A 25,159-nucleotide genomic window follows, 5' to 3' on the forward strand; every position below is an offset into this window, starting at 1 on the left:
TTCCCACATCCTAGCCTCGAAGACCGAACCACCTAAAGATCGTGAAAGTTTGTCAAGTGGCGCAAGCCACGACACGGATTCCAATCATCCAGTTATAGAAAAGTTGACTTTCAGTAAGTATGACGGTAAGATGGATGCTACAGTTATTCATTCTTGGTTGCATCAATTTAATGCTTATTTTGCGACAACTAAGAAGACAGGAAATAGCAAAGTTTTAAGGGCAGCTATGTACCTTGCCGTTGATGCCATCAATTGGTACCACGCATGGCAAGAGGCACAACTAGCCGCGCACCTAGAGGCAGCCGACGATTTCACGTCCCTCTCTTTTAGTTGGGCTGATTTCCAAGACAAGCTCAAGGCGCGGTTTATGCCACCTCAGTACCTCGCACGATTGAAGGACGATTGGCGCGCTCTCAAGCAAAATGGTATGCCGGTTATGTCTTTTTCTAATCGTGTTTTGCAGCTAGGTACCCAACTATGCATGTCGGATGAAGAGCGCAAAGAGGCTTTTCTCTTTGGATTGGACGAGTATATCAAGTACGATGTAGAGGTACTCGATCCAATCGATCTCAACAAGGCGGTAGCGATTGCTCTCGCACAGGAGATGAAGCACAACAAGGGAAAGCCCAAGGAGAACAAGACTTCCAGAAGTACCTCGCAGAATTCTCAAAACCCTCGGAACGGTAAGAATTGTAAGAATGATAACTCTTCTAACCAATCTTCCAACAGTATCTTATCAAAGAATTTTTCCAATGAATCTAAGGGTAAGGCTCACACAACTGCTAAACCTAAGCTTACTCCAGATGAAAAGGTAGCACAAGGAATTGTAGGAGGTTACATCACGTCAGAAGAACAAAGCACTTATTCTAAGGAAGGTCGTTGTTTTCATTGTCAGTCACATAAAACGAAAATGTCCTAAGCTTAAATCGAATGAATCTAAAGAACCCACAGCACCCACTATATCTGTCAATGCAATGAATGATAACACGATTGTGCCCAAAGTTTCTCAGGACCCTCCCATTGATGATCCTCTCATTAAATGTTATGGTCGTACATCGGAGCACCGTTTTGTCATATTGTTTGACCCAGGTAGTATGCATGATGTGATCAGTCCTTCTCTTGTGGAGAGAGCCCGTCTCGAAGTTAGTCCGAGATCTCCTATCGAGGTATTTGGCTCTCGTCCTGGTAGGACGCTCTCATCACGAAGGAGTGTCTTGATGTGTTGTTTGCAATTCAACAGACTGCCTTCACTAGAAGATTTGTTGTTTCTCCTCTCTCAGGATGTGATATGATTTTAGGCATGAAATGGTTTCGTGAAATAAACCCTCTCGTTTATTGGGAGGCTAGCACTTTAACTCTAAATTCCAAAAGTACTTCTCCTACTGTCTTTCATGGAGTGGATACTTCTCCTTCTCTATCTCTCATTGCTAATATGCAGGACAAGGTTGAAAGGATTCGGGATAAGGAGATTCTCTTTTTCTCCACAGCATGATACACAGGATTTGCATGATTATGAGAAGCATGATGATTTGAATGATAATGATTTGCATGATGATTTGGATGACAAAGATAAGCATGATGACTTGCATGACGAAGATGTGATTGTTCACCAGGATGAGGTGTTAGTGGATGCTTTTTCTAGCGAAGGTAACCTCGTTGCAGAATCGATTAATCACGAAGGATCGATCTCGGCTCTCGAGCCTAGGTCCCAAGAACCCCTTCAGAAAGAACTGATCTTGGCTCTCGAGCCTTGGTCAAAAGCACCCTCACAGGAAGTATTATGTGTTCGCATGATTGATACGCACGCATTGTTCGAGTGTTTCATTCGTGAAGGTTTCCTGTATTTTAGTCAACATCGTTATGTGATCCCTTTTCCTAGGCATGACATATTGTATGTTGAGCACGTTTCTCTCATGGATGAGCACGAATGTATGCGGATTGTTCATGAAAAGTTGAAAAGTTTGTATGTAAGGAAGTCACATTCCATGTCTTTTCCTTGGCATGACACAGTTTCCGAAAGAGCACATGATAGTATGAGCACCAAGCATGGGCATTTTCATTGTGATTTGCCACAGTTGATTGATTTTGATCAAACAGAAAAGATTGGAGCGCACTGTTTGTAGGTGTTTGATGAACGGGTTGTCACTCCGTCTCTATGTTCGTCTACATTGCATATACAGTCTTTAGAGAAGACAAGATTTTTTTCCTTCACTTTACATGGAATAGGTATGTTCATGGTTTTGTGTTGGAGATTGTTTCAGGAATTTTCAGCCATGGAGATTCTTGAAGATGAAGGAAGCAGGACTCTAGACGAAGTTGAAGCAACAAAGGAGATTCAGAAGATTTTGTGTCGCTTTCGGCGCGGCCCAAAGAAGCAAGTGTTGTAGACCTTTATGAAGTTCAAGTACCGCTCGACCCACACAGCAGAGTGGGCCGGCGAAGAGTCCCTTCCAGGATTCCGGATGCTGTTGGCGATCTCCCTCGACGCCATACAGTTCGGTACCAGTACCTCACTTTGAAAAGGAGGGGATGTCACGTGACACATCCCAACCCTATGTGTCCATGGACAAGCTACACCATAGCAGGGTTCCCGTCAGTTCAGTCAGCCTCCGGTTGCACACAACATGATCATCGAAATTCCCATCAGAATCCATTAGCATCAGTTCGGGGAATTTTCCAGTGCATTTAGTCTATTTTCCTATTTATTGGGATTTTCACTTATTTTCTTTAAGTGACTTTCCAACAAAAGTAGGTAGGGCAATGTTAATATAGAAGCAAACACAAGTTAGCACTTTCTGGCAGAAGAGGCAGCAGGAGCTTCCCGCTCAACATGCAACTTCTCAGCAGTACCACCCCCCCCCCCCCCCCCCCCCCCCGTAGTAGACCCTCGCCATACCTCTCACCATCCCCTTGGCGTTTCCTTCTCTAGCAGCAGATCCATCGTCTTGAAGCTTCCACCTTATGGCGATAATCCCCTTGCAGATCAGCCCCATCTTTGGTTTTTCCTGCGACCAAACCACCTCAGCCTTAGCGTTTTTGTCCCCAGCAAACACAGCGTTTTTGCAGCCTTTCACTGATGCTAGGATCCCCAGCATATCAGCGTTTTATGGATGCATATAGGCAGCGTCTTTGCCAGCAAGCTTCAGCGTTTTGATCATCATTGGGATCTCTGCCATACCAGCTGTTTTCAGCATCAAAGAGGCCTGCTGTCCAGCGTTTTTCAGTATGAGAGATTGACCTAAAAACGCAGCTAAAGAAGTCCCACAGTTCAGCGTTTTACCATCAGCATGACACCCGACAGAGACAGTCATTTTCAGCCATAGCCACAACAAGAAAACAGTCAGTTTCAGCCCCGAAACAGCCACCGAATTCAGCCCATAGCAGATCATAGATTTCAGCCTAAGTCATCGTCGTCATCACCGTCGTCGTCATCGGCATAGTCCCATTGCATCAGTCCATTGCATTCGCATTGTACACCTTTGTGCAATCAAAGTAGACCACTCTCGCCGACGAGAGTGGGGCCTTCGGAGGAGGGTTTTACAACCTCTCGGTGTCGTATCTCTTCTCTCTCCTTCTCTCAGTCTCATTCACTTGCACGCACAATATCCACTCACTTTGTTCGTGACCGCAGCACTCTATAAGACGGAAGGCTCTCTCCTTCCCTAAGAACTAAAAGTAACCTTGAGCAATAAAGATCACTAATCTTGAGAAAATACATCATTCATTCCGTTGCACCTTACAACTGAGCTTAGGAAACAGCCGTTCCTTTCCCTTCATCTTCTTTAATATTGCCTTTTCAAACCTTAACAGAACCCAATCACCAGGTGATAACAACAATTCAAGACGGTGACGATCAACATCCTTTTTCTTTTTTGTCCGAGTCTTCTCCAAGGCAACTTTAATTTTTTTATACATTTCATCCATGTTCTCAACATATCGATTTGCCTCAAAGATCTTGTCCTTTGTATGCAAAATGGGAGGAACTTTTTTGCCGCCTTCAACAATCTCAAAAGGTGCTTTGCCAGTAGAGGAATGCACCGTATTATTGTACGCATATTCAAGCATAGGCAAATACTGTTCCCACTTGCTCTTATTATCTGACACATAGCAATTCAGCAGATTTAAGACAGTAGAGTTAGCCTCTTCTGACTATCCATCAGTTTGTGGATGAAACGAAGACAAGTACTTGAGCGTAGTGCCCATGTTCTCAAGCAATCCTCTCCAAAACAAACTGGTCATACAAGGATCACGATCACTGACAATCTATTGTGGCATACCATGGTACTTAAACACATTGTACATGAACAAGCGTGCCATCTGATTAGATTTATCTTCTTCTTGACAGGGATAAAATGGGCCTGCTTACTGAACCTGCAGATAATGGTCCATATACCATCATTCCCTGTTGGCGTTATTGGAAGATCAAAGATAAAGTATATAGCAATGCTTTTCCATGGCTTATCCGGAATCAGCAGTGGTTGTAACAACCCTGTTGCCTTTTGCCTGTCAAACTTGACCTTTTGGCAAACTATGCATGCTCGCACAAAGGCAAAGTAGATGGAAGAGCACAGATTGTCAAAGTCACCAAATGTATTCTAGCTTTACCTTGAGGCCTATGGGTTACATGCTACATATGCCCCAACCCAACTTGTGCAAAGGAGGGGTAATGATGGAGCTAGCACATTGAATGTACATATGGATTGAGTGCAATACAAGTGTGGATCGCTCTTCTAGTTAAAGGTATTATGCTCGCTTCTATCATAGATGGAAATGACAAACGTATGATGGTCTCATTAAGTCATTTGTATCTATGTGTTATGACCTTTCTTGCGGGTGCATGCGATGATAAAAGCGTGTTAACAACACAAGATCATCAATGGCATGTATATATGGCATGCAATCGAGGACGTTTGCGATATCAAGAGGGAGGTATGTCACGAGGATGTGGCAACTGCTAACCTTAGTTGTTGGTTCCTTTTTGATAATTTATTTAATTTTTGGGACCCTCCTTTTGAAGTTGCAAATGGTTGGACATTGTATGGCCAGTGTGAAACGACCGACGGCTGAGAGTTTCACCCGTAGATGGGAAGGCCTTGTCGCCACGAGTTGGTCAGGCCGACCGACACTGGAATCTCCGAGCAGTAAAAGTATGTCTAGGCTCAGCTCAAAGTCATTTAGGCCCCCATGCTACACTAAGAAGTCGGTGGGTACGAGGAAATTAACTCAAACGAGGCACAGTAGACACTCGGCAGCACCAGAGTCTCGAGAGGGTCAAACTCTGCCACCTCAGCTGAAAATTGGAGCAAAGCCCACTTGAGGGCTGCCCTTCTCTCACATTGTGACTTACACTGTGTGGGTGAGTAGTGGGTGCAGGTTTCACAACTTTAATGGAAAGCTTGCCTTCTCGCTTGCACTATGTAGCGCGATGATTCCGCTCTCGCGCACCTCTCTCCCCTTTTGAATACAGAATCATGATGCCCCGCTCGAGGGCTACTCATTTGTATGTACAATTATGTGGGTTCATGTGCGATTGTGAGGCAAGAGCCTCTTGCACAGGTACTGGATTAGTTAGTTGTTAATCTTCCGCCGGTAGAGGTGAATTCGGAGAGATTTCACGCGAGAAATCTTGTCTGATTCAAAGGGCAAGTAGCCCTACAGGTGCGAGAGCTGGAGGGCTTGCTACGGAGACGACCGACTTGTGAAACGGAGCCCAAAACAGGAAAACATAGCCTGCTGTCTATTTTTGCAGGTTTAGGGTTCGACCCTAAACGGTCCCTAATACCTCCAGGAGGTCCGGGGATGCAAGGGGACCGCTGTGTGGGTGATCTGGCGCATTTTCAGGGCAGAAAACAGAAAATTTAGCGTATTGTAGATTGTTGCCAGGTTTTGTAAAGTCACTTATTGCGTGGGGATTTCATATGTGAAGCTTCCTAGTAAATCGGGCTAGAACAGGTCATTTTCAGCCCGGATTGTGGGGACAGCACGTAGGAAATCGTAGGTTTTATTCTCTCTTTGAATACAATAAAGAATTACCGAAAGGGCCTAAGTTTTGGGGCCTACAAGGTGTCGGTGTCTGCTTGGAGCGCTCTAGCTTCTGAGCTGTGTGTGTTTGAAGTATCAATTCCCGTTACAAGTTTTACCTGCAAAGTTTCTTTGTGTTTTAAAGTCTTAAGTAAAGTTTCGGGTGCAAGCCTACGTCTACCGCCCTACGGGCCAGTTTCAAAAGCCCTCTTAATATGATTAAATATATTAGCTAGAGGGTCTTTAACCATTAGATAGTCTGTCTTCCCATCAGGCTGAGCTAGTATAGCCCCCATCGCCATACCTGAAGCATCAACATGTACATGGAATATAATATCCCAATTGGGTTGGCGAAAGACTGGTTTTGTGTTGATCGCAGCTTTTAGGCATTGGAAAGTGCGTTCACATTCTTCAGTCCAGATGAATTTATTCCCTTTCTTTGTAACTCATATAGGGGTAATGCTTTAGCTGCAAACATATGAACAAATCTTCGACAAAAATTAATTTACCTGAAGAATGAACTTAGTTCTGAAACAATGGTAGTGCTCTTGCTTGCTGAATACTCTTAATTTTATTTCCAGCCATCTCAATACCATTTCTTGAGACAATATGGCCACTAGCTGACCCTTCCAAATCATAAAAACAGATTTGAATGGAATTAAAGAGATCCCGTTCTCCCTGCACATCTCAAAGACCATTTTCAGAAACAATATATGCATTTCTTCATTGGAAAAAGACAGTAAAGTAGTCTACGAAGATGGCAAGAAACTTGTGCAGAAATTCACTCAAGATCTCCATCATACACCGCTGAAAGGTTGCTGGAGCATTTCAAAGTCCAAATGGCATTACCAAATACATAAATGCTCCCCATTCAATGATGAATGTTGTTTTAACCCTGTCTTCTGGTGTAATCTTCAGTTGATTGTAGCCACTGTAGCCATCTATGAAACTATACATTTCGTGGCGTGCAATCTCATCTAACATCATATTCGTGAATGATAATAGGAAGGGATATTTAACGGTTTGGGCGTTCAGCTTCCTATAATCCACGCATATTTTGAGTTTAGCGTTCTTTTTTGGAACAACCTCTGTGATGGACTGAGATTTAAGAAGATTATCAGTTTCCTCCTTGACCTTTTTTGCATAATTAGGATTCATTCTGTACCGCTGTAGTCATACTGGTCTGGCATTAGTCTTCAGTGGTATCCGATGTCGGCACACTTTTGGATCTACTCCTTTTCGTATGTTCCCAGGCAAATATGTCTTTGTATTTGTAGAACAGTTCCTTGGCTTTCTCCTTAATCTTTGGCTTCAAATGCTTGTTGTTTTTAATCATTTTGGGATTCTTCTCTAAGCCGAGATTCCATTCTTCCAATTCTTTGATCATCTTGAAGTAACCAGTTTGACCCACCTCCCTTTCTCTTGGCCAATGACTGCTTCTTTGTCTGTTCGAATACCAACATCATAGTCATTAAAAGGATTGTTGACTTCCAGTAGATCACTGGGAACATCTGGTGTGAGTACTAGTGGAGTTTCTTCATTAGAAGTTGCTAAACCGTTTGCTGAACTGGATTCTTCCTCCGGTTTGAAATTAAACTTTTCTGATGTAGGCTGTTCTGGTAATCGATCATCAATCTGAACTGACCTTTCTCCAGAATTTAGCTCAGTAAATTGTTGTGGATATTGCTGCTTCTGTCATTCAGCTTGTTCCTTGTCCATCAGTACTGCACTGAGATCAATTTCTGTTAAGGGAAAGATGTTCATGGAGGCAAGCATTCTCTCAATCTTCTTCGTTCCATGCTTCTTACATAGTTTCTCTGGTCTCATAGCTTTTCTCCACGTTCTGGTGTTGTTTGTCTTTATCTGAATTCTCCTATTGGAGCCTTGATAGTTAAGGTTTGCTTGCGTATTGATGTATGGCTCGAGCAATCCTACGCCATGGTCTTCCCAACAACATACCATAGGCTACTTGTCAACGCCAAGAAGATTGTTTTGAACTTTTCTTTCCCCACACTTATCTGTATCTTCTCAATAAGTCAAGCGGCTTGGACTACTCTATGATCCAACTTTTGTATGCCAAGAATGTTCATTCCAGCTCCTCCATCCAAAATGACTCCAGAAAATGACTCCCATTGTTTTTTAAGCTTATAATCTATGTGGATCATCGAAACTTCATCGTATTGGATGGCTGCCAAATCCACTGTTCTGGCCTCATGCTTCGGGTTTTCTCTTTTGTTTGATGAAGTAGGCTGCCTCAAGCAATGTGCGTCTGATATCGTCTAATTCCACTGTTAATTTCTTGAATTCGTTCACAAACCTTCACATAAATTTCATCTTGCTCATTGCGAGAGCTGCCACTGTCTGAACCAGAAGACTTCTCCTCTTGAGTGTCTTCACAGTTCCATTTCATTGTTCCGTTTCTGGTTGCTGGTTGGCTCTGTGATGAATCCACTTGATTCTTCTCCAGCTAGTATTTCCAGCTTCGGTCAAGTCTGCTCTGACTCTCCTTGTTTCATGTGCCAAACTCTGTGTTGCGGCAATCATAGACTCCTCGAGACTATTTGGTGCCTTCTCCTTTCTTGGTTCCGAAGACAAGACCATCAGTAAGGAAAGCAGAGGTTGGTACTTAGAGTTAGAGATGTTAGATTCAGAGAATTTAGATAGCACTTCAGACTACTGGGAGGCAGAACTGGAAAATGAAATTACAAAACAGTGTGACTGAAATTGGAATTGGATTTGTATTCAGAATAGTTAGTGTACAACTTGTAAGCATTAAGTATGCTAGTAAATGGCTTTGTAATTACAGAAAGAGAGAGAGAGAGAGAGCGCAAGAGTACAAGATGTCGTTATAAGATGATGACAAAGTGATACAAAAGTCACAAGAGTTCCAAGAGTCAAAAGTCCCCAAAAATGAATAGTGGGTCCTATTTATAGGCTTCCGGCTGACTGACTGTTCACTGTCAGTTACTGTGGTAACTCGTTGGTTACTACTTTTGGAAGCTTCTAATACCCGCTAGTCCTGCTAGAGGTGGTTCCCGCCTTGTATAGCTTCTTGGTTAAGCAATGCACCGATGCAATCACCTGAAGCATCGCAGTGAATGCCAAATGGTTTCCTTAAGTCTGGCACTATCAGAATAGGACCATGGCTCAATAGGTACTTCATGTCGAAGGGAGCTGTTGTCTCGTTCCCCATTTAAAAGTGATCTTCTTCCTGGCTAGGTCATGGAGTGGTCTTACAACATGAGCAAAGCCTCACATGAATCTCTAATAATATGAACACAATCCCAGAAAGATACGTATCTAGTGGGAGCTGGGCAGTCTTGAACAATATGGATCTTTGGGGGTTATTGTAAGAGACTATATGACCTAAGTAGTGAATCTTCGTGAGGAAGAACTAACTTTTCTTTGCATTGATATGCAACTCATGCTTATGCAGTTCGTGAAACACTATATCCAAGTACTTCCGATGTTTCTCTTTTGATCAAGAGAAGATTGTATGTCATCAAGAATACTCCTGTAAATGCTCGGTATGGACTGAAGATACGATCCATTATTCGATTGAATGTGGTAGGAGCATTGGTTAGTCCGAAAGGCATGACCAAAAATTTATGAAGTCCAAAAGTGGTGCAAAAATCACTTTTATGGACATCTTCAGGGGCTATGTTTATCTGATGATACCCACTCTTTGTCTATTCGAATAAAGATGCTTGCACCGTGTATCTAACCAAGAGCATCATCAATCCGAGGAAGCAGAAAAAGATTCTTGATTGTGACCTTGTTTAGAGATCGCTCATCTGTGCACATTTGGAACGTGCTATCTTTCTTCTACACCATTAGAACTGGAGAGTAGTAGGGCGAAGTACTTGGCCATACGAGACCTTTCTCGAGAAGCTCATTGACTTGCTTTAAAATTTCCTCTTGCTGAGCTAGACTTACCTTGTAGGGGGTTGGTTGGGAGGAGAGCTACTCGGTATGAGATCAATACAAAGATCTTTTGGATGTTGCGGAGGTAGCTTATCAGGAAGAGTTCAATGTACCTTTCAATACATTGAAAACGCTTCATATCAAGACTCGAGAGCGAACTTATCCCTCTCTCGTGTGAAAATCAAGTAAGCAGAAACACACTTCTGCATTTTCTTTTCAATAGAGATATGACTTACAATAAGGAATAGGCTATAGCCAATCCCCATCATCAAATTTTTTTTAACTTTCTTGCCCTCAAATTTGAAGGTGAGGGACTTTTCCACATAATCTGGGATTGGTTGGATGTGGAAGTGCCATGGCATACCAAGGATAATGTCACATTCTTCGATGGGTGCCATCAGAAATGATTCTCGGTCCTTGTACTCGCCAGTCCAAAGATTGAGCTCAGATCCGGATGTGATTGGAGCTCATCACGTATGAGGCTCAGGCACTCTGTAGTATCAAGAGAACGAAGTTGATCGCAGATCCCATATCATACAGGATCAATACTCGTTGCTGGTTGTTCGATTCCCCAGCCTTTTAGAAGCTGACGCTTCCCTTTCTCCATTTCACATTCCCTTGTGCATCAGAACTAGAATTTGAGCTTGGTAGAGCGGGTTCCTTCTTTATTTGCTCCTTCCTCAAAGATGCTTGTTCTTGCCGTTGTTGCCGAATAGGGTAGTTGGGCTTCATATGTCCTTTCTCTCCACAATGGAAACATCTTCCTTCCACCTTGAAGGTTTGTACTTGGGAGGTCGTGATATATTTAAGCCGCTTACCGGAGCCCTTGTGCTTCTTAGTGTCATAGACTTGGGCACCCCAAGTTGGGAATTTGGCACGACACACGAGAGAATCACTTAAAATACTTCACAACTTTAAAATTTCAGTCAACACGGCGGCCCGGCGTAGTTCCGTGCCCAGAGGTGTTGGTCCCAAAAACCTGGTGTCCCTTTCGGTATTTCTTTATTATATTAATGCTTGAGCAAAGCACAACACCCGAGGGGTCCTCTGCTCTCAGACTCTGCGTCCAGATGCTTTGAAGAGTGAGGCCCCTTGGGCTCATTTATTCTTACAAGGGATGCCCCAAAAGCAGAGCCCCAAAAGCTTCTAACTCAAAAACAAGTAGTCCCAAAAGCAACCGGTCAGAAATTTGCCCCAAAAAGCAGTTTGGGCAATTTGAGAGAATCCGTACAGGCTGCCACGCCAGCATTTGTCAGCGCGAATCACGGAAGTCCATACTGTTTATCACGTCAGCTTGCCGTACTGTCTGTTCGTACTTTTTGCAACGTCAGCATGTCGTATTGTCTTGCCACGTCATCGATTGTGTGTGTGTGTGTGTGTGCTCGTGTGTGTGTGAGCAGTATTGCCATGCCATCATTTTGTGACGCTTAGACTGATTAGGGTCCTCAGGGGGATGCTTTCTGCCTTGGCTGCTATGATCGTCATATACCGCTCTTTGTCTTGCACGGTAGGTGCTTTGTTTCATCCTTTTGGGAGTTCCGGTACAGTGTAGGTCTTCAACAATGATTACCAACTCCATCATCCTCTAAAGAGTATCATGAGGTTTAACGTTCATGCTCTTTCAAAGCTATGGTTGTAGGCTTGCTTTGAACTTTTGCATCTTTTCCATCTGTGGTCTCATTTCTTTAGGCGGAATCCCAAGTCGAGTGGCACTTGTGGTGGATGGAGTAGGCCCTTGCTCCTCCATCGAAGAATATGAGGACTTCCTAGTCTTCTACTTTCCCCCACGCTGTGCAGAGCTCAGTATTCTCAACCTTTTCAATGTCGCCCCCACAAAATTTGGAACCAATCTTGCCTTCATCTTCCTTTCTTTGCCCGCTCTTCTGCCGATTTGGAACTCTGTGGCTTGTCCTCTGCCTGCTCTTTCTTAGGACACTTTGCAAAAATGTGTCCTTGTTCCTCACAACCATAACACTTGCTTTCCTTGTGTACTCCACATGCTGCTCTATCGTCGATTTCAGGCTGGTGGATTTCTTTTTTTGTTTCTTGCCCTTCTTCTTTTTCTCGTCTGAAGACTCTTTCCCCATTGTCGTGGACATGGGCTTGTCTAATGGTTAAGTCATGGAGCTTGAATGCAAAGAGAAATTGTCTGATGGTTAAGTCATGGAGCTTGAATGCAAAGAGAAATTGTCCTTGGCATGTTCCATGAGCCTCTGGATGCTTTGGGACTTCTGCTTCAAACAATACCGCCAGATCTATTTATGTAAGCCACAACAAAACCGCTCCATTTGCTCCCATGAAGGTCTATTGGCAAAAAAGTATCCTAAAACTGTCGACAATAAGTATCATCTTTTGTCATACTTAGATGGTTCCAAGCTCTAATGGCATCTTAAAACCGTTGACAATAAGTATCATCTTTTGTCATCCTTAGATGGTTCCAAGTTCTAATGGCGGCTTGTTTGTACTCCTCGGTCTCCATGCCAAAAGTGTACAATCTTTTGAACTTTACCTAGTTTTTGGAGCGTTCTTATGCAAGAGTAGGGTCGACCACCATGTCTGAGCATTACTTTTAAGAAAAGAGTCAAGACGCAGCCTTTTGTACCTTGGAGGCTTCCGAGAAGTGACCCCTAGAGAAAGTGGTGTCAAACAGTAAATTGTTGTATGTAGGCAAGAGCTTGATTGGCATCTTTAAAACCTAAACAAGTGTCGAACCATATGGCTTGACCCTTATCCTTGAACTCTTTGGTCTGCTTTTTCTTCTTTTCCAAATCGTTGTACTGAGTTAGTCTCATAAGGTGGTTACCATAGATTCTATCAAAAGTGTGGGATTCATTATCCGAATTGTCTAAAGAGGACGAGGTGTCCTCCTTTGAAGGAGTAAATTGCTTTTTGCGCTTTCTAGACTTGTCTTGGATTTGCTTTTCTTGCTTTTCTTAGTCTTCCTTTCCTTCTTCCACCTCTTCTCATCCTCACTAGAATCAGAGGAAGGGGAACTTTCTAAACTCTCTAAAGATGAAGTCTAAAATGAAGAAGAATTGGGGTCATCCTCAAAGTGAACATGCTTCTTGGATCCACTAGCCTCCTCGAAGTTGATTTCCGGCCTAGGTATCTAGGGTAGTCCTCTGACTTGCTTTTCTTTCGAGAGTGCTTTTTGCTTTTCATCAATTGATCGACTTTTTGTAAAAGAGCATCGTCAAACTCTTCTTGTGAGTACAGTTGTCGCTTTTTCTGCACTCAATTTTGCTGTGGTCTTCTTGACTATCTTGAGAGGTGAATGGACGACATCTCGCTATTGAGAGTGAACCTCATCAAGCGGATGATTCTTTAAATACTTAACGTAGTTTGGGTCCTTGGAGTACTTGATCATTCATTCGGCACATGTGTCAACATGGAATTGATGTCAGTACTTTGTCTTGTCGAGATCTCCCGTTAGAAACTTGCCATGGTTTTCTCCCGATTTCTTGGAAGGAGGTTTGGTTCCGTTGAAATCTCCGTTGATCTCTCTTCGCTCCGTGGGATTGGAGTGCTCTTCATCTCCCCAGAGTCGGGTAGTTGGTGGAACACTGTCCTCTTTGTTAGATTCATTGTTGGAACCCATGTGTGCTGTAGAAGATGGATCGTATCCTTTGTAGGGGACTCTAACTCTGCCTCCACAAACCTGGAATGCTAGAGTCAGACCCCTAGGCTCATATTTGAAGGCCCTTGGCCTAAAAGCAACTACAACGAAAAGCTTCCACATCCAAAAGTTGGTGCCAAACTCAGTTCTCGCGAAACACAGTTTGCCATGTTGGCTGGCCTCCACGATTTATGGACCGGCCGGTTGTCCCAAGTTGGGGTCTTTTATTCTCTAAAACCCATAGGGCCTTGCCACGTCACTAACTTGTGACGATTGGACTCTTTGACGGACGGTAGAGATTTATACCAGATATATAGCGCAGCTAGAGGAAAGGCGTCGTAGACCTCTTTCTCAATTCTATTCAGAGCAACCATCTCTCCCTCTCTCATGTATTTTATGCTTACTCTTAGCATATGCATAGGAGGGGAATAGTTTCTTCCATAGAGAGCGTATTGTACATGTAGGGTTGGGATGCATTTTGGGAGCCTCTATAGATCCACAATTTCAACTGAGTACAATAGAGTTGCCCCATTGTCTAGTTTTGTTGTAAGGTGCAACGGAAGTGATGTTGAACTGTGCTCAAGATGAGTGCTCCGAACTGTGCTCAAGGGTTCCTTTTACTTACGGAAGGGAGAGCCTTCTGTTTTTTTAGTGAGAGAGTGCAAATGATCACAAACAAAGTGGATAACATAGTGAATGATGGTACTGAGACTGAGAGATAGAGAGAGAAGAATACGACATCCGAAAAGTTGTCAAACCCTCCTCCAAGGGCCCCACTCTCTATGGCGAGAGAGGTCTATGCTATTGATTGCACAAGCTGGTACAATGGTCATAATGCAATGGACGTGCCGACGATGTCAACGACGACGACGAGACAGGCTGAAATCTGAAAACGCTAAGGGCTGAAATGCAAATCTTGTATCTGCTGAATTCTGACTCTATGTCGGTGATGACGACGCGATGACGATGCACTGAGAACGCAGATGCTGAAATTTGCGAATAGCGGGCTGAATCTGTGAACGCTGGCTGATTTGACCGTGCGGCGAGGATCTGCTGTGGGAAGGTGAGATCTGCGAGGTTTGGGGGCTGCGGTGCGGAATCTAACTGCTGAAAATGCAAAACGCTGATGCAAATGGATGTTCTATTGTCGGGAATCTGCAAACGCTGATGGTAGTCTGCAAATGCAAAAACGTTAGGTTGATGTGCTGTCTGCTGCAAAAACGCTGAGGAATCTGTTGCAAAATGCTAACGCCAGGCTGATCTGTAGTTGCTGAAAACGCTAGGCTGTCTTGGTGGCTGAAAAACGCTAGGAGTTCTTGTCGGGTCTTGTCGGGAAGGTGCATTGTTAGACACTCGGTCTCTACTGCCTCTTCTGCCAGAAAGTGCTAGCGCTAGCTTTTCTTATATATTGCCTTAGTCAAATTGCCCTACCCAGTTCCCAACAAAGTTGCTTAATAAGTGAAAAATGGCTTAAATAGGGAAAATGGGTTTTGTGCACTGAAAAATGCTCCTGATGGGTACTGACTGTAATCTGATGATCATGCTGTGTGCAACCAGAGGAAATGCAACTACTCTAAGTGTCTGAACATGCACGGTCTGCGATCAGACTCACAAAGGTGCCAGAACACTTCCTAAGCTGAACCGAACCCTAGTTGAACCGAACCCTAGTCATGAAGTAGCTTGTCCATCTGCACATAAGGTTAGATGTGCACGTGACATCCCCTCCTTTTTAAAGTGAGGTACTGGTACCAAACTGTATGGCGTCGAGGGAGATCGCCAACAGTATCTGGAATCCTGTGAAGGACTCTTCGCGGGCCCACTTTGATGTGTGGGTCATGCGATACTTGAACTTCATAAAGGTCTGCAACGCTTGCTTCTTCGGGCCGCGCCGAAAGCGACACAAAGTCATCTGAGGCTGCTTCAGTGGTCCAACTGAGTCTATGGACGTAGGTCCACCTTCTTCAAGAATCTTCGAGGAGGAAAATTTTTGAAACCACCTCCAACACAAAAACATGAACGTACCCATTCCATGTAGAGTGACTAGAAAAAGACTATTCTTCCTAAAAGATAGTGCATGCAATGTAGATGAACAAAGTGACGGAGTGCCGAATCATTCATCAAACACACCCAAAAAAGGGGATCAAATCTTGACTTTTTGACCTAAATCTATCAACTGTGGCAACTCATAATGGAAAGGCCAATGCTTGATGGTCAATCTCTCTTGTGCTCGTTCTAAGACTGTGTTATACAAATTTTTTTTCTCTTCATGAGTGATCCGCATACATCCGTGCTCACCTATGAGTGAATCATCTGCATCATACAATACGGCATGCCCGTGAAAAGGGCACACGTAAAGACGGTGACAAAAATACAAGAAACCATCACGAATGATAACACACGAACAATGTTGCTAAATTGGCTTTATCTTACAAAAAAATAATTCTAAATGAATTATTGGATTTATAAGTGAGAGGGTTTTCTCGCTTGGAACACCAAGGAAAAATAATGCTAAATGAATTATTGGAATTTTAAGTGAGAGGGCTTTTCTCACTGGAGACATCGGAGTATAGAGTATTCCTAGTGCGTCATTTAAAGTAATGACGGGAACACTGAGAACGGGAATATCTGTAAGGCCACTAGGAACGGGTACTTCTAATGCGTCACATCGGATGGGTGACAGGGAGCATCGGAAAGAAGTATCCGACCATCCGGGAACGGACATCTCTGATGCGTCATAGGATGGGTGACATAGAGCATCGTGAAGGAGATTGTACCGTAAGTTCGGTAGGAAAGGACTAGGTGATGGGTATTCCTGATGCGTCACAAGGTGGGTGACGGGTACATCGAAAAGGGAATATCCATAGTCGGGAGGAAATTCCGAACTGTGTTAGAATCGTGCACAAGGAAAGGCAAGCACTTGAATGAAGATGGGTTCAGAGGAAACTTTGAGGAAAAACGGATGCTTTTTGAGAAAGCAGAATTGCTTTTCGGGAAAGCAAATGCTTTCCCGCGAGGAAGTCTATGTCTGCATTGCAATTGTGCGTGTGATTGCATCCAGGGACGCTGGCAGGTGCAGTGAAAGCATTGTTTTTAACTTATAAGGTTTTCTTGAGTTTTTGGACAGATTTAGACCATTTTTAAAGGTGACCGGCCGTCCACTTAATAAGTGGGCAGCCATCTGATAAATAAGGCAACAGATCAGCCAACGTTTTCTCTCTCTCTTTTTCTGGCAGAACAACGAAAAAAAAAAAGAAAAGAAAAATTTGGAAAAAAAAAAAACGGCCGTGATCTCTACGCGAGCAGCTATTCGTGCCCGTGGCTAGGAGCTATAAAAGCATCACATGCCCTCACTCAGAGGGGAGGACCAATCTTTGCAAGGAGGAGATGCGGCTGCAAATTTTAGCCGTAAAGAAGACGTTGCCAGTGATGCCCATGGCTGCCCCAAGTGTACCAGATGTCGCCAAGACCCAGTGCGCGAGTTCCCTCGCGAAGAAGTGCCTACGAAGCGTGTTTCCATCGCGACAAGTTGCTATTTTTCTCTGTTTTCAGCCCATAAACGTCGTAGACGGGGCTGATTTACGAGAAGGAACCCAAGAACACACCTCTTTTGTGTGTAGGATTGGAAGAGAGGATTTTCTATGTAGAGATCTCTTCTGGGGAATTTCTTTTTCGAGAACCGAGTTGCGTTTCGAGCGTCGAGACTTTGAAGGTAACGATTTTCATGTTATGATCTTTGAGTATTTGATTGCAGGTGTACTTCCTCTTTGTGAGGGAGTAGGAGCAGAGGAAGGCATGAGCATCTGCAGGAGAAAAGCGCTCTGAGGAACTAGAGCCAGATCAGCCCAAGGGTTTCGTATCCGAGTTTGGGAAGTAGATCCACGGATCGGAGAGAGGTAGTCTCTCAAGTTGTGATCCGGAAGTTGGGATTCCCAAGTAAGGACTTCGTGTCCGGGAAAGTAGAGCGGGAAGAGGACTTTGGAAAGAGAGTTGGAAAAGAGTTGCAGGGATGCCATGCCCCGAGTTTGGAAGGTGAGATCCAGAGGCGAGAACCTTGATTCTTGAGGAATTGGAATAAGGAACGGAAGTTCCTTGGAATAGGATTTTGCCCTAGGAATCAGAAGCTGAGGCTTCCGGGAACCATCAAGTCTTATTCTAGAACGAACGTGGTAATACGTTCGGTTCAAGTGCTTGTATAGACTTCTCCTCAGTAATAAAGATACTATTACGGGGGGGGGGGGGGGACCAGCCCATCTTCTGGTCCCAGTACTGTGTCGATCTTCTCACTCTCCTCTATCTCTCTCTCTATTTATTTCTCGCTATATCCTCTGGCTTCAGTAATAAGTGATAAATTCTATTTATCCGGATGTATTTTATATTGTTATGTGCTCCCGTTTGTGACAAACAACGCGTGCTGACTAATCATGTGCATACACAATACTTCCTGTGGGGATTCCTTAGATCTTGACTCGAGAGCCAAGATCGGTTCTTCGTGATTGATCGAATCTGCAATGAGGTTAGCGTCACTGAAAAAAGAATCAACTAAACCATCATCCTTGTGAACAATCACATCTTTATCATGCAAATCATGATCATTGTGAATAATCACATCTTTATCATGCAAAACATATGTGTCGTGCTTTGGAGAAGACAAGTCTGAGAGAGTCTCCTTTTCCAGATTCTTTTCAAGCTTCACCTGCACATTAGAAATGAGAGATGAAGAATGAACAACTTCCTCCCTACAAATGACAATAGGAGAGTCACTTTTGGCATTGAAAGTGAAAGTATTGGCTGCCTAGTGCCCAATCAATGAGAGGGTTATGCTCACGAAACCATCGAATGCCTAAAGGCATATCACATTCTGAAAGAGGAGATACTACAAATTTTCCGCGGAAGGACACTTGTTGAACAATGAACAGTCCATACCGGGAGCGAAGCCCGATACCTCGAAAGGAGATATCTTGCTAACCTCCAAGCGGGCTCTTTCGACAAGAGAGTCATTTATCACATCATGCATACTGCTTGGATCAAACAATATGACAAAACGTTTACCCTTCACATGACCATAACACTTAATGAGAGACTCATCAATGGGAGGATCATGAGAAACTTGGGTCACATTCGTGTTCTCATTTATGGCATTAACAGAGGATGTGGATTTTGTGGGTTCTTTAGATTCGCTAGATTCAATCTTAGGACAACATCTATGATAAACGCCTTCAACCGGAGTATGCTAAATTCAAATATTATGTGTATGCCTCACATTTCTTCGAACATCTCTATTTCTGCTAAATATGGCGTTATTTGTTCTCAACGATTTATATTCTCTCGTCTTTGTTCAAGTGAATTTGCTTTTGTTGTTCAATTGAGCCATCTTATTTATTACTTATTCAAAAAATCATGAAAAACATTTGATTATTGTTGCAGGGTAGTAAGTTTATCTACAATGTTTTTTCTTTTGGAATGTTCAAGATAATTAATTTCATAAAAATGGGGAGCTTAAAAGCCCACTTATTGTTAAACTTAGTAACACACTAATTTGTTGTTAGATCTATAACATTTTTAATATTTTTATTGGTACTTAACAACTACAAGTGCTAACCTTTATCACGGTTGCGTATGCGAAGTGTGATAGAAACTTAGTTCATTGGTTTTATAGAGTAGGTTCTAATCATGAATGAACTCTATACAAACTTGCACCTACTCTTGGGCAATGATGACGTGAGTAGGGATGCCATAGCTGTTGTCGAGGCTATGCATGATAAAGGTGATGATCGTATTGGACAAGCATCATATTGTCAGGTTTTCAACTTCGTACTACTTTGGTTATTTGCCTCTTCTAGGTAGGCTTGTAGCAGTTTCTCATTTTAGTCTTTAGCTTATATTAGGATTTAAGATTTTGTTCCTTTGGAAGCTGTCATGTGGAGTTTGAATTCTAGGGTTTAATCTTTGTGATGTCTTATCCTTGTGATTGTTTACATTTGAGTACTTGTTTCAAAGTTCAGTCAAGTAAAATTCTTTGACTGATTTACTCTATGCCTTTTCTAAAAGTATATTCAAGTGAATAATGGTTTGTTTATATCTATTTTTTCTTAGAAACAAATAAGGTGGTTTAATTTGTTTTTAATCCGCGCCCCTTGCTTTTGTGTTTTTCCGAGTGTTTTAGCCTCTCTGATAATTTGTATGTTCAGATTTTTCAGACCTTATGAAGGTATATACATAATTAAATATATTTTGTGCTTTATTTTAAGACCACAGAGTTTTGATCATGTGTTCCTTTAGGCGTAGTGCTGGAGGAAGAAAGCTATGGGAGGCCAAGGATGAGCAACGGTGGGTGCATGATCGTTTTGAAGAGTTGAAGCTAAACGAGGAAAACTACCCTCCTCAGGTTTGTTCTTTGTTTGTGCTCCAATAGTCATCCCTTGCATGCATATGCATGAAACTAGTTGGGTCCTTAGGCTAGATCATTGTAAACTTTTAAGTCTACATCGACATCCAGGGTTAAGAGAATGGGCCTCGTTTCAAATGCACAAATAGGTTTGTTTTCACTTGAGCGGTTCTTTCAAATGTAGAAGTGTAGTTTCTACATCCTTAAGTTGTGCATAAGAGATACAAAGAAACCCTGGTTTTGCAAAGAAGCATTATAGCTCAAACTAACACTAGAAAACACCAATAATATTCTATATCTTTCGAATCTTAAAGCACTTAAATTCTATAGCTGTTGCTAGCACAAGTATAGCTCTTCAAAAAATCTGGTATTCCATTCTTCAGTTGTATTATGGTATTATAGCTATTATAACAAAGTCATTCATCAGTTTAATTTGTTCAATAGTCATCAATACATTCAATTGATGGAAATTGTGTCGAGGCCCAATAGGTTGGAAATTCGGAAAAAGGTTTTGGGTACTTGTTCAACTGGTTGGTCTTGACAAGGTTAAAATGCCTGCTATTTTATTGCAAATTGGTAGGCCTCTCTTTCCAGAGCATGTAAAAGAAGACCAAGAAAACGATTTGAACCCCACATTATCTTTAGCTCTTTTGAACATTTTTGTCCAATGTCTTCCTTGTTTATTTCTTGAAGGTTGGGTCTATCATGAATCATGTTCTCGACTTCTAAGTTCTTAGTTAAATATGTGAAACTAATGCTTGACACTTGTAGATCATAGATGTTAAGTTCATGATTCATGTGACGTGAATGTATACCCTTTTAAAGTATTATCTCTATCCAATGTCTACATTGACACTTTCGAATTTCATCTTCATTGTACAAAGATGCACCTTGGCCCTTGATGTATCACACATGGCACACATAAGCGGCTCGCTTTCCTTTACCTTGTTTTTCTTCGCCGTGCCCATTTCTTCGGTGCTCTTTCTTGTTCCTTTCTCCAACCCTCTATTCTCTAAAACCTTGGTTTAGTGTAATGCCACCTTCAAATTTACCTCTAAAATTTTAACTTTGAAGGTGAGTAAACCTACACAATTGAGAGAAATAAAAACCTTAAAAAATAGTCAATTTTCCTCTATCATTTCCCATTTGTAGGTTGTCCACTGCCAAACCTCTTTATTTCTCCCCGTCCCTTTGTACCTTTCTCAATATTTTAGTCATTGCTCCCCACACCACATGACAAGTCACAAGACACATAACAACAAAACTTCTATGGTAATAAAGCTTTCAACTGTCCGTGATTGGACTATTGTACAAACTTCAGCACCCACACACTACTTCAAACAACTCATTCAGGGATGATGGATATACGTAACTAAATGCACATCCACAAGGCTTACCAAATGGCAGTAGAAGTTGCAGCATAAGAAGATTCTCATTTAAAATCCATGCAAGAGACCTTACCATGATTGACATGTGCGGTGTGTGCACGTACAAAGACATGCAGTACCAGTCGAACTAAAAAAACTGGACAAACGTTGACCTGACGTACGACCAAAAAAAAAAAGAGCCTAGTGCATCTTTCAATTAGAGGGAGGGGGGGGGGAGGGGGGGGGGGGGGGGGGGGGGGGGGGGGGGGGGGGGGGGGGGGGGGGGGGGGTAGAGTTAATGGTGAAATGCACAGAAGTAAGTGAAAGGAAGGACTATGTACCAAACTAGAGAGGAAAGGGGATTGGGAAGGGCTCCTAGAGAAGGAGGCTGTCATAAAGAGTTTTAAAGAGTATCCTTAGAAAAACCAAAAGAGGGAAAAGGCATTCCGAAACAAGAGGATGGATCCAAGCAAAAAATGGGGGTATAGAGGGTGACTAGGAGTGAGGCGAGAGGTGGGTTGTGCCAGGGGGTGGAGGTTAGGAAGGCGGCCTGTGGTTGGAGGCTGATTCGAGTTGAGTGTACATTGTACAACTACTGTTGTGAGCCCAGTCGCAAACTTTGAGTGCTTTGGCTCAAGCCTAACCTGTAATATAGGCATTGGGCTCTTTGCCAAAAGAAAACAGCCTAAGAGCTCCCAAACTCATCTGCTATCAAAAGTTGATGCCCCCAAAAGGCTCCAAAAGTCAATGTTTTTCAAAAATTGTATATGGAAAGCAACCCACTCATGAGACGTGCCACAAAGCCTAAAAGCTCCCAAAATCACCTGTTATCAAAAGTTGATGCCCCCAAAAGGCTCCAAAAGTCAATGTTTTTCAAAAATTGTATATGGAAAGCAACCCACTCATGAGACGTGCCACATCATTAGCGTCCATACGTTTGCACATCAACACCTATCGTACGGTCTTGCGAAATGCACCATATGTTGCGCTATTATTTACACCGCAAAATGTAGGTGCTGTTGAATGTTCGTGTCACCTCTCATGCTGTGCTCCTTTTCGATCGAGCCGGGTCGGCCCAATGTCACCAAGTTATGACATCAACTACCACTGTGAGCCCACGTGCAAGATTTGAGTCAATGAAAAGAGGTACTGCAAGGCGCCTACACTAGGTGCCCCACTATGTTTTGTCTCAAGTGTTTAGTTCTCTCTTTGAGTTCAAATATTTTCTAATTTTAGTTTGTTTGTGGTGGTGTTGTAATGTCTTACCGCCATGCTAGGTGGCCAGCCGGTTTCAATGGTAGGAGCCTTGCACAAAGGGATAGCTTTTTGACACCTTTATTACCCTTGCCATGATGTATGCAACAAAATTTTGAGCACTTGGACTTGGAACTTCACGGTGGACATCGATTGAGAGACCACAGGTTCTGAGGAGTGCCCGCATCGTTCACAACAAACTTCCATCCCACATAACATTATTAGAGCGGAGCTTGCCACACGGCCCATGTTAGTGGAGGCTCTCTTTCAAACAATATGTTTCATCCAGATTCAGGGAACTATTGAAGGATAGGCTTTCATACAAAGCACTTGAGGCACCTAGGTGGCTTTGCAAAGGCAGGTGAGAGTAGATCATGGTATGCACATATGGCATTGTGGTTTGGCACACATGTTCTGTATATAGAGCAGCTCCCAACAGTTTAGTATGATCGAGATTCACCATGTATAGGCTTCTCACATAGAGGGAACTTGGTCCTAAACAAGGTTTTTAGTAGTTATATATCCGAGAGACATGGATTGCACTCATACATCCTCTTCCACTGAAGATGTTGTATGACTATTCTAGACGGTGGTCACATCCAGCAGCAAGGATATATGGACACATATGTGCCACATAGTGCTAGACTGGTGATTGGATAGCTCAAGGTTTCATCTCACAGACTAGAACGGCAGAGACCACAGCTTGCTAAGTATGTAGAGGTGGGCTGAGAGCAACGAGCACTATGTATCCCGGGAAGACAGAGCACGCTTTCTCGGACCATGCTGCTATGCTACGGGGACTCTTCACTCCCTATCTACCTATGCATGCCATACTGCATGTTAGGTGCAACTGATGAGCTTAGGGATTGGTATGAGCGATCAACTGTGGAATGGAAGACTTGGCAGACATTGCTCAATGATGCTCTTCAAATCAATGACATCCATGCAATGAAGGAAGAGCTACACAGGATTCAGCTGTGTATGGGCCAGTTGAGCTACAAGGAATGCAAAAAGTTGTGTCAAATTCATTTTACACGGCACACACTTTCAGAGCCACTAGAAGCACAAAGGGATAATCTCTTTTAAAATATCTGATTTGCAACACACAATATTGGTGCAGCATATGCACACCACATTCTTACAAGTGTATGGGCAAAACCCAACAACAACGAGTTCATCATTTACTTTGTGAAGCAATGATACTATTATTATGTTTTGGGACATAAAGTAGACTAGAATGATCAACCTAATGTTTGCGCTTTGCTCAAGATGAGTGCTCCGAACTGTGCTCAAGGCTCCTTTTGTTCTTATGGAAGGGAGAGCCTTCTGTTCTTAATGAGAGAATGCTATGATCACAAACAAAGTGAATGGACACTGTGCGTGCAAGTGTATGAGACTGAGAGATAGAGAGAGAAGAGAGTACGACACTAGAGACGTTGTAAAACCCTCCTCCAAAGGCCCCACTCTCGTCGCTGAGAGCGGTCTACTTATGATTGCACAAACTGGTACAAACTGAATGCAAGTGACTGATGCATGTCTAGGCTATGACGACGACGACGACAGGGGTGACGAGGCCGACACTAGGGCTGAAATCTGCAATCTTTCTACTGCTGTCCAAAAACGCTATGGGCTGAAATCTGCGATTAGTCCAAAAACGCTGATTTTGGGACTGTTTACGTAGGTCCTTGACGCTGAAAATCTGCAGGTTTAGGGCTGAAAACTGAGGTTTCTTTAGGCTGAAAACTGATGGTCTTTCTGGGCTGAATCTGCTATTCCTTTAGGTCTGAATCTGCAAGTACTTCATTGCTGTGAAAACGCTGCAGATTGAGGTGGTAAAACGCTAGGTACTCGGCTTCAGTGGCGAGGATGCTGATGCAAAAACGCTATGCACTCGGGTCTTCTGGCGATGGCAAGGCTGATGCAAAACGCTAGGATCTGGGGTCTTCTGGTGAGGATCTCCTTGATGAGAAAACGCTAGGGCAAGGGTCTGATGGTTCTTCTTGCTTGAAGGGGGAAACCGCCAAGGGGTCTTGTTGAGAAGTTGCCTGCTGAGCTTGGCTCCTGTTGCCTCTTTTGCCAAATAGTGCTAGCTCTAGTTTGCTGATATACAAACTTACTCAATTTGCCCTACCTACTTTCCAACAAAAATCACTTAAAAATAATAACTGAAAAATAGGGAAAATAGGCTAAAATCACTGGAAAATTCCCCTGACCGATTCTGATGGATTCTGATGGGAATGCTTATGATCATGCTGTGTGCAACCAGAGGATATGCATCTACACTAAGTGTCTTGGCATGCACGGTCTACGAATAGACTCACAAAAGTGCCAGATCACTTCTAATCTAGACTGATTGGACTAACTGAACCCTGATCATGCTGTAGCTTGTCCTTGGACACATAGGGTTGGATGTGTCACGTGACATCCCCTCCTTTTCAAAGTGAGGTACTGGTACCGAACTGTATGGCGTCGAGGGAGATCGCCAATAGCATCCGGAATCTTGGAAGGACTCTTCGCCGGCCCACTCTGTTGTGTGGGTCGTGCGGTACTTGAACTTCATAAAGGTCTGCAACGCTTGCTTCTTTGGGCCAC

General features: G+C 43.1%; 1 protein-coding gene across 1 annotated transcript in view; it reads left to right on the forward strand.

The window, feature by feature from the left end:
- The window catches only part of LOC147465803 (protein MLN51 homolog), an 85,831-nt gene that overhangs the window by 37,735 nt on the left and 22,937 nt on the right, over positions 1-25,159 (forward strand). The window contains exon 3 of the mRNA XM_086522049.1: positions 19,841-19,946. Within this exon, the coding sequence (XP_086378175.1) occupies positions 19,841-19,946 (106 nt within the window). The remainder of the gene's footprint in view (positions 1-19,840; positions 19,947-25,159) is intronic.

This window comes from Adiantum capillus-veneris, chromosome 1 (genome assembly GCF_014529385.1).
Source record: "Adiantum capillus-veneris isolate H3 chromosome 1, ASM1452938v2, whole genome shotgun sequence".
Taxonomy (NCBI): Eukaryota; Viridiplantae; Streptophyta; class Polypodiopsida; order Polypodiales; family Pteridaceae; genus Adiantum; species Adiantum capillus-veneris.